Here is a 10555-nt window from a genome sequence, read left to right as displayed (position 1 = left end):
CACCAAATCCTTGACAAAAACCAAGCAAGGTGCCGAACTAGGCTGAGATCTAAGTCGCTTGATCAGAGAGTACATGAGAAGTGATTTGGTGATATATCGAAAGCATAGGGAGAAACTCTTAATGAGTCTTGGTGGCCGGAGACGTTGAGTGGGGTTGGCCAGATATGACAAAAGACATGCCGGAAGGAAAAGTGACGAGTCTGGGCAGCCTGGCTTTATCTTAACTATTCATATTTTGGTCACTTAAAAAAAGAAAAAAGAAAAGTTAACCTTAGTAGTGGCTACTTATGTAAATATATAAAGATGGTGGGATTAAACATGTAATATGGTCAAACGGGAGAGACCATCCATGAAATCAACTCGAAAATTATTTTTTAATCTATAGAAAATTTCTAGGAATTTTGATAATATTTAACATATTTTCTAAAGTTAATAATAATACCAAACATGTTACAAGGAAACTTCCTATCGGTCACATCTTGTCTTGTGTAATTAATTTGTTAGCACTGCATCGCTACATCATTCATCGCTAATCCGTCACTAAGATACTGTCAGAAACAAGCGCTCAGCATCTACGTTTTCAATTTTACTCGCCTCTCCTCTCCTCTCCTTTGTATGTTATATTTTCATATGTTTTATTTATATATCTATTAATTAAGGACCTAGTATTACTAGTTGTAAAGCGCGTTCGAAATTTTATTTTTTTAATATTAAAAGGAAAATATAAACGTTGATATTGTACCATCCATACCTACACAATTTTGTTTTCTTCAGCTAAATGCCACATATACATTTGATTGGACAAGTGACCACCTTGGACAGTTATGAACCCCTCGACAAAGAGGGAAAATTATTTGACAAAGACGGAAATTGATTTTGTAAACTTTGAAATTTCGGTCGAGTTATAATTTGTCTTTATTTAAACAGAAAATTTTTAACATTTGAGAGATTTGAACTTAAGACTTTTCAATATTTTTTTATCATTTGAAAGACTTGAACTCAAGGCCTCCCGACCTTTTTATTATAAATGTTTTGTTTTTGTTAGTTGGTCACTAATCCCACCGGTCAGTGATCATTTGTTGTATATTTGCCTTTTCTTTTCGTATGCTATTGTATATTTTATATATTTCAGACACCGATATACATTTAAAGCTAAAGTCATGTAGAAAGAAGGATAAAATATAATATATGTATTTATATAGTTTTGGTGTATTGGTTTTTACTAATTACAACTATCATCTTTTGGTCGTTGTCGGTCTCAACTAACCAATTGGCTGATAACGATCCCACCTTTTATCATATTTGTTATCAACGGTCTGCGACTAATAGAATGTTAACGCCGTTAATTGCAGGTCGCTGGAAAATCGCTTTTGACTGAAAACTCACATTTTCCCCATAAAATTCAACATTTTCGTCTTAAACATCTTTGTAACCTTACATCGGACCTCTAGGAACTTTTTTTCTAGTAAAATCCCAATTATTGAGGTAATCGGAACCCTAGACACATCGTCATAATCGGTTGGTGGTGCTTAAGTGGTGGTTGGTTGATGGTGAGTCAATTGGTGGTGGTTGTGTTCATGCAGAGTTTCCCAGCAAAAATGTGACTTTTCCGGCCAAAAAAACTTTTTTCCGACGACCTGCAACTATCGGCGTTAATGTTTCGATAGTCGTGAACTGTTGGAAACAAATATGATAAAAGGCGGTATCGTTATCACTCATTTTGTTAATGGAGACCGGCAACGACCAAAAGATGAAAGTTTAGATTAATAAAAACCAATATATAGGAATTTAAAACTTTAATATCAATTATACACCGGCCTAATATCTTATTTCAGGTCCAATTCGATATGGGACCATTGATATATTAAACCAGTAGTAGACTTTTTTTTTTTCAATGTCTTTTTCAAAATTCAATATATTGATCCATTTCTCTGGTTAGAAACGATTAGGCATGAGTCAGGCCATAAATTTCGGTACATGTTTTTTTCTCTCATTTTGAAATTTTGGAACATGGCTAACTTCTTTTTTCATTTTTTTTAAGTAAAAACATAATAACTATCTTAAATTACATTATAAATTGTAAGCATGAAAAATAATTTAAGACAACTTCTAATTGTATACAAATATATATATATATATATATATATACAAATATATATATATATATATATATATATATATGTTTTTTTTAAGAAAATAGGTTTATTAGTTAAAACAACATATAATTTTTTTATAAACAACTAAAGTGTTTTTTCCACCCGACCCATTTAGAACGCTCATGTTTTGCCGATCCAGCAACACTTGAAGTTATTGGGTGTCTAAAGGATTACTAAGGTTTATTGAAAGAGATTAGGCAGACACTCGTTGCGTGACGAGATAGCTACCCAACTAATTTCAAATGAATAAAAATTAAATTATACACAAAGTATTAACTATTTTGATTTTAGTATGTTTTCATGGATTTTGAAGAAATAATGTGTAATTTGTATTTTCTATGATGCTTGGCATTTTCTTTTCATAATTGTTCGTTATATATATTTCTAACCAAATAGACACATTTCATTCAACACTAAATAGTAGAGAAGGGTAAAATAGTCATTATGTATAGTTATTTAGAAGTCCAACCAAGCAACACAACTGGTTCAGAGTCTTTTAATTATTCAGACCTCTTACTGATTTAGTACTTAATGGCTCAGCATTTGCCAAACAGACTCTAAGTCACACACCTTAACCACTAAACCAAGTTAGTGGTTGTATATAAGCAACCAAATAACTTTAGGCAATACGAAATAAAATTAATATAATCTAACAAAACAAACTGAATAAATGGATGTTGAACAAATAGATAAATCATAAAAATAAACAATGAAAGGTGAATCTTTCACTTGATTTGAATTTTGAAGGGATCAGGCGAGAAACATGGACCAAGTTTATATAAATAGTTCAATAGCGTAAAGAAACATTAATGCTAACCCTTTCAATTGACATGGACTACTGAACTGTATGTGGGTTTTCGTGTAATTTACAAAATATGACCCTTTCATTTGATGTGAACTTGAAGTGTCGGGCGGGTTCATGTAGAAAATAAGTTAAATAGATTAATAAAATATACAGAAAATAAGACGGCAAAGTATATTTACTGAACTGTACTATATGTTAGTTTGTAACCCCTTTTCTTTTCTTCTATTAAATATACTTTGCGTCTTAGATTTATTTTTCAACACTTCAAATGTTTAAATCCGCGTTTTCATTTTGAACTGAGTTTCACTGTCAAAGATTTATCAAGTAACTATAATTTCTAATTTCTTGACGAGAAATGACTCAAGATCATTGATTAATATTGCATTAAGTGTAAGACGGTATTTACAAGTTATCAACCGGAGGAGACCTTTACCTTTTTTTTTTGTTTTTTGCTTTTTTTTTTTGTTTTTTAAAGTAGATAACCTACTTGACTCGGTGGTTAAATATTGCTTTCATACATATGTAGTCTTTGCTTCAAATCTCGATTAATATAATAAGCTTTCATACTCATTTTATTTTAGTTGGCATATATACATGTTTAGGTTCGGGTTGGCAAAAGCAAACGGAAAATTTTGGTTCAGTTGGTTTCGGGTGTTCAAGTTCCATTGCATGTTTACGTTCGGTTGGTTTTGCGAACCGTGGAATTGACCGAAAGGAGGGAATGGGTGGTTTAGTTGGTTCGGGTTGTTTCTAGGATTAATTGTTGTATTTTTGAAGAATTTGGTTATGTGTAGTGTATGAAATGGATATGAGTTTGGAGAAGAAGGGGTATATGTATATATATATATATATATATATATAGATATATTGCTTAAATTAATTTTGTTTTGTTTTATTTATTTTAAATTTGACCGTTCAACGGTTATATCATTATTATATTATTATTTTCTAAACAACACCGGCGATGAATACCCCCCCAACCACTATCGCTTCTAAAATCGCAAGCCGGGGGGGGGGGGGGTGTTCTCGCCCATCTTCGCCCTTCATCGCCCAACCCTTGCGCCCCCTACGGGTGGCCTAATATGTTAATATGTATATATTTTGTTTATATTATGTTTTAGAGTTAAGTGCCATTTTAGTAACTGTGGTTTGACCAACTATGCAACTTTACTACCTATTCTTTATTTTGTGCAAATGACTACCTCAGTTTCAAAAACCTTGCATTTTAGTACTTTTTTTCTAACCCCGTCTATTTTTTCCGTTAAGTTAGTGATAATTTGGTAACTTCATTATTTTCTTTGTTTTTTTTATTTTCTTCTAAACGCTTATATCTTGTAAACACGAAATCCACAAATCATAGCATCAAAATCCAAATCCTAAATCCCCAAACCCTTTCTCCATATCATCATAGGGTTTGAATTTTTACGATATTTGGGGATTTAGGATTTGGATTTTGATGTTATGATTGGGGATTTAAGGTTTACAGGATATAAGCGTTAAAAAGAAAAGAAAAAACAAAGAAAATAACGAAGTTATCAAATTATTCCTAACTTAACGGAAAAAATAGACGGGGTTAGAAAAAAAGTACTAAAAATGCAAGTTTTTCAAAACTGAGATAGCTATTTGCATAAAATAAAAAATAGGTACTAAAAATTACATAGGTAGCCAAACTACGGGGTACTAAAATAACACTTAACTCTATGTTAAAAGAAATTTGTTGCTTACATTCCCTTATTCCTTCACTGTTGAACACGATTTTGGATAGGCGGCACATAGATCAAAGCTAAAAACAAAGCTGCCTTTTTGAAAATAAACCTAAAAAATCAATAAACACGGTACGGTGACGTGACTTGAAATTATATATATATTCACACGTAGATCCAGAAGAATTATTTTAGGCTGAGGGGTGTGGGGGGGCGCGAGAGGGGGCGCGAGTGGGGGCTCCAGCCAATAATATTGTGACGTGTGGCAGAGAGAGAAACTTGATAAGATGGGTGTTGGTTGTGGTGCTCGCGCCCCGGGCCCTGGTGTGGAGGGGCGCGAGAGGGGGCGCGAGCGGTTTTTTTTTATTTTTTTATAAATGTATTAAAAAAACGTATTATTAAAAAAACTCATAAATTATTTAAAAAAACACACATTAATTAAAAAAACACATTAATATCTAAAAAAAAAATTAAAGTACTAAAAAAAAACATTATTCTTATTCTTCGGCTTGGTCTTCTTCGATCAACCTCTTCCGGATACGTTCCTTTTGTTTTTCCATCAGCATTTGGTCGACCGGATTTAGGTTACTGAAGTCTCTTGTAAGGAAGTCCAAATCTCTCATTCTTTTTTTTTTTCCTTTTTGTCATTAGAGACCACCTCCATGGTTTTGTTGAATTTATTGAGGGATTCAACAAGATTGGTGATGTTTACGGCTTCCCCCTCAGCCGGTTTTTTCCCCCTGGCGTCCCTTCCCAATGGCCGCCTCCTCGGCGGTGAAGACGTTTCCTCCCCCGCAACGTTTAGGTCGAATCCAACCCGGCAATCCGACCCGGCGGAAGTGCTATACGCTCCAGACGAACTAGTTTTAGTCCGTTTCGGCCCTACTTCCGCATCAAGGTCCGGCGCCACCAGCTCAACCCACTTAGAACACCTTCTCAACCTCTCCCACACCTTTACATCGTCCCACGTCTTCACCGTCCCATACCTCCGTAGGCACTCCTGCTTCCACTCTTCGACAGTGAAATTATAAACCGCCAAATCGTCACTGCCACTTGGTCTCATACGACCGGCGTTCTTGTTGAACAGATTAGTAAACAAGCCGACAAATTTTCTGATTTCGGTCCACCGACCCGAAATCATATCGGCGTTCCGCTCTGTACTCCCAACGAGCGAATAGAACGTCTCCCTAACCTTTGTCCAAAAGACCTTGCTCTTTTGGTAGTCGGCTGCAAAATGAATAATTAAATTAGATTTCCAGTTAACTTTTTTATTAAAAATCATTTTTAAAAACGTTAAAACAATTACCGCAACGCCGATCCTCAGAAATGACTATCCAAGCCCGACACAGGGCTTCCTTCTTATCCGATGACCACGGAGTGGTTTTCCGTTTCGTCCTTCCAGTCGAAGCCGAACCCGACCCGTCCGTTGCAACTTGTTTTTTCCGGTTGACGCGTCTTCTTTGTCCCGCAGCTTCACCTTCTGGTTCTTGTGTCTCCGGAACAACAAAGTTAGGAGACGGTTGTATGTTGGATGGTTGAAAGCCGGATGATTGTTGCGACCCCGAATAAAACATCGGTTGGTCCGGTGCCGACCATAAATCGTCGTAACTGTAATCTGAATCTAGGTTTGGGTACCAATTTCCAGCCATATTTTTAAAAAAAGGTTTGGAAGATGGGGTGATTTTGGGTTTTGGGTGTGGTATGTGATATTGGTATGTGATATTGGTTTTGGGTGGTATGTGATATTGGTTTTATAGAGAAAATTTTTTTTTTTTTTAATAAACATAAAGAGCCCAACGGCTCTATTTACGCATTCCCAGGCTCCCTCACGCGCATTCCCAGCCGCGAGACCCCTTGCGCCTGCTTTGAATTCCGCGCTCGCGCCCCTCTCGCGCCACTCTCGCGCCTCGGTGGTGTGGTGCTCGCGCCCCGGGGCGCGAGCGGATGGCCTCACGCGCCCCCTCTCGCGCTCCACACCCCTCAGCCTTATAATGAACCAGCTTGTAATTTGTAAAACAGGCGGGTTGACTTTTCGAAATTTACCTAGGATTCTAAGTCAAGAACTTGGTCACGTAATAATTTATTGGACATATTGTGACTAATTAAGAGATGCTGTCCGCATATGATATTTAATATTGTTCGGAGAAATCTTAGCTGCCGAATTTGAAATTTGAACTTTCATTCGGCCGTAGAAGAAAATAATCAGGCTCTGATTTTTGGATGCATAGGTTGATATGCCAAGCCATGAGATCTCTTTAGAACAGTCGAGACTCGCGTTTTCTGGTGAGTCGAAATACTTGCCCAAACTTCATGTCTTCGGAAACCAACATCACCAAGTTAACGGTAATATGTCTTTCTTTCTTATTTCATTTCTACCTATATCAAAAAAAGATTGCTGTAAAACAATAAGTTACCTAAGTAAGTAGCATGGTTTAACTTTGTTTTATAGTTAGTTTGAGATGAACACTACCTATATTATTTTGTTGATGCTAATGATATGTGTTTCAGATTTGGATCTGGGAGCTGACAAAGTTGATAGAAATTATCAGGAAATAAACGATTCGGAGGTCAATGCCGACAAATCTGACTCGACTCATGATCAGAAAATACATGACAAGATTATAACTGCACTAAAGCTCTTAACTTTCCGGGAGCAACATGTTTTCGTTCAGTTTTGGTCCCCTCGTGTGGTTGGGAAGCATCATTTACTTACCACAAGAGATCAACCGTTTGGTCTCGGGGTAAATGACGAAAGGCTTTATTCATATAAGCGCGATTCTGAGTACAAGCCTTTGGTTTTGGATAAGGATATTCGTGAAGAAGAGGACTCTAGTCCTGCGGCTCGGGTGTTTACACGAGGGTTGCCAGAGTGGACTTATGATTTAAGTAATTACACTTCGAAACAATTTCCACTACAAGAGTGTGCGGCTCGTTGCAATCTCCATGGATATTTGGCTTTACCAGTTTTAGATTCGATTACTGGATTATGTCTTGGTGTTATTGAGCTCTTGACGTATTCGGTGTACAAAAGTTACGCTTATGAGGTTCAACAATTTTATAGCGCGCTTGAGGTTTCCGTCTGCCCTCCCAAATTTGATGATGATATATCTCGCTCTTTCTTTTGCTTTCCTCATTTGTAAATTGTTTTGCAGAAAGTAGACCTGAGAACTCAACAAGCATTTGATTGCCCTATTCTAAATGTGAGTCGAGTAATTGCAGATAATGGTTGATCCAAAATAAATTTTTGGTGTTGACATGCTTCAGTTTTTGTTTTCGAATAAAACTGACGTATTCCCAAGGCATAGAGTCGAGCCTTCGAAATTATGTTAATAAATAATCTAATCAAAACTTTACAAATGTTATTAGAAACGACATTCTGTAACTTTTCTTACGAGTTTTATATCTTTTTTACAAATAATTTACGCCGTCTTGTAAAGTTTCCTATGATACAAATACAGCAACCATTCACAAAACCACTAATGCGATTGCGCAACTCCTATTTACCGCAAAACTAATGACAACTTCAATAACTAATAGAACAATGGTAAGACATTTTTTTCCATGTTTTCTTACCATCTTAGAAGATTAAATACACCATTCAAGTTGATTAAACTTTCATATTTTTCACATTATCAAGGCAAAATATATAGTCGCTGGACATAAGCAAAGAATCTACGGCTGTCACTTGACATATGTCCTTTGTGGCTTTGTGAGCAGATCAGATCCACCCATGGAGGCTAAAGTTTGATAATTTGTAAGGTTTTTGTTTACAGGTTCCTAACGAGCGCAGACGAAACGATCTTGATAAAATCTGCAGTATTCTAAAAACGATGTGTGACACCCACGGTTTACCTCTTGCTCAAACATGGGCTGTGTCCCCACAAGCGAGTTTTGTTTCCCATAAAACGATTATACAAAAAAGCTGTAGCAGTTTTAACACTAAATGTGTCGAGAAAGTCTGCATGTCCACAACAGCTCTACCATTTCATGTTAAAGACTTGCGAGTGTGGCCTTTCTTGAAAGCGGGTAGACAAAACCACCTGGACAGTTCTTGTGGCTTTGTTGGCAAGGCGTTGTTATCCCGTGGTTCATGTTTTTGTGAAGATGTAACCAAACTCAGCGAAGAAGAGTACCCTTTGGTCCACAATGCACGAATGAATCGGTTGACCAGTTGCTTTACAATCTTCTTTCATAGTGTTGAAGCCAATGATGACTATGTATTAGAGTTCTTTCTACCACCAGAGATCAAAGACAGCAACCAAGTACTGAACTTGGTCCAAACTTTGAAGCAGATCATCGGTCCACTAGATTCTGGATTTGAATTGGGCGACAGCTCGTGTATACAAGTTGTTGGACCACCTACAGAAGTCGGAAAATCTTTAAGTATAGACGCTCATATTGTCCAAATATCATCGATCACAACAACAAATAACATCAAATTTGAGACGGCTACATCTGATTCAGAGTCAATCATGGTAAACATAGCTGATAAAACCGAGCCTTCTGCAAACGTTGAATCCAAACAAATTTACGTGGTAGATGATACTACACAACACAATGCAGTTGATGCAAGAGAAAACAGCACAATGATTTCCTATCCCAATGCAAGTATGCCGAAAACGAGCAATAGCATGACTAATGCAGGAGAAAAAACCAACCTTTTAAAACAAGGAAGGAAGCGTAAAATAGACTCGCTTACAATGGAAGCAGTTGAGAAACATGTTGAAAAAACAATAGATCAAGCAGCCAAGAGTCTTGATGGCAAGTTCACTTACTTGTTCATGGTTTATTCACTTATTGTAGTCCTTTTTGTCATTTTATTTTTTAAATTGATATTTAGCCAAATTTGTTCTCTGTTTTTTTTTCCAGTTAGTCGGTCTACGCTGAAGCGTTTTTGTCGAGACAATAATATGCCAAGTTGGCCATTGCCAAAGCACAGCAAAAAAACTGTTCCTGTTACTAACTTAAAGCTGTCACAAAAGTTATCACCAAAGCAAAACTTGCAACAGGCTCCAAGTAAATATTTTGGTTTAGCTTTTGTTGGGCTCCTGGTGGTAAGGGTTAAGAGGTGGAAAAGTAAGATTTCAATGAGGAATAATGCATTGCATAATGGGGATCACCTTGCTGTGAGTGAGAGCACAGAAAAACCCGAATATACAATAAGCATTATAGACCCATGTTCGCATGCTGCAGAATATGGTCTCGTTCGTGCATCCCCAAAACATACCGTGACAAATATCTCAGATTTAAATATGTCAGATATAAAGATGGTGACAGTGAAGACAACTTTCAAAAATGATATGATAAAGTTCCAGTTTCCAACTTCATCGAGCCTTTTGGAGCTAGAACACGAAGTGGAACGAAGGATTAAGTTGAAGAGTGGAGAGTTTCGTTTAAAATACAAGGATGAAGACGAAGACCTGATACTTCTTGCTTGTGATGCCGACTTACATAATCTTCTACGAGTTGCAGATAATCACAGTACTATCAAATTAATAATCCCTGAAGACTGATTATAAAAACTATGCTACTTCTACAATGAGATCTATCATGTGATGGACTTTGTTACCAACAAAAGGTACACATGATCCATGAAAATTTGCCATCAATTACTGTATTTTGTAAACTTATTACTTCAGAGTAGATTTTTATTAATTGGTCCATAGACCCAGGACCAGAAACAAATAGAAATAATGTAAAGCTTAAATCTTTATCAAAGTTGTGAGCAACTAAAACTAAGCTTTGGTTTGAATGAAATTGTACCTTATGACTTGAGTACAGAATTGCATGAATGTTTTATGAAAAGATGTATGATGTGATGCAAAGCTATGCAGGAAATTTCAATCTTTTACATGCGAATATGGTTAGATGTTCAGAATGTATTAAATGAC

At 36.4% G+C, this 10555-nt stretch overlaps 1 protein-coding gene across 4 annotated transcripts; it reads left to right on the top strand.

Annotated features, from left to right (window-relative positions):
* Positions 1-6866: 6866 nt before the first annotated feature.
* On the top strand, positions 6867-10348 carry LOC143611354 (protein NLP6-like). Of its 4 annotated transcripts, none has more exons than XM_077085567.1 (5): positions 6867-7007; positions 7173-7735; positions 7817-7864; positions 8438-9425; positions 9534-10348. In XM_077085567.1, the coding sequence occupies exons 1-5, from the start codon at positions 6899-6901 to the stop codon at positions 10175-10177; spliced, it is 2352 nt and encodes a 783-aa protein (XP_076941682.1). In that variant the 5' UTR covers positions 6867-6898; the 3' UTR covers positions 10178-10348. The 4 variants fall into 4 exon arrangements, with proteins under 4 accessions (XP_076941682.1, XP_076941680.1, XP_076941681.1 ...); XM_077085565.1 differs by having other exon boundaries at positions 7817-7873; XM_077085566.1 differs by having other exon boundaries at positions 8438-9429; positions 9538-10347.
* The last annotated feature ends 207 nt before the right edge of the window (positions 10349-10555 follow it).

This window comes from Bidens hawaiensis, unplaced genomic scaffold (assembly GCF_021521415.1).
Source record: "Bidens hawaiensis isolate Kalapana, Puna unplaced genomic scaffold, B.hawaiensis_p1.1 tig00030784_1, whole genome shotgun sequence".
NCBI lineage: Eukaryota > Viridiplantae > Streptophyta > Magnoliopsida > Asterales > Asteraceae > Bidens > Bidens hawaiensis.
Note: the sequence above shows the minus strand (reverse complement) of the source record. Positions and strands in the feature narration are given on the sequence as shown.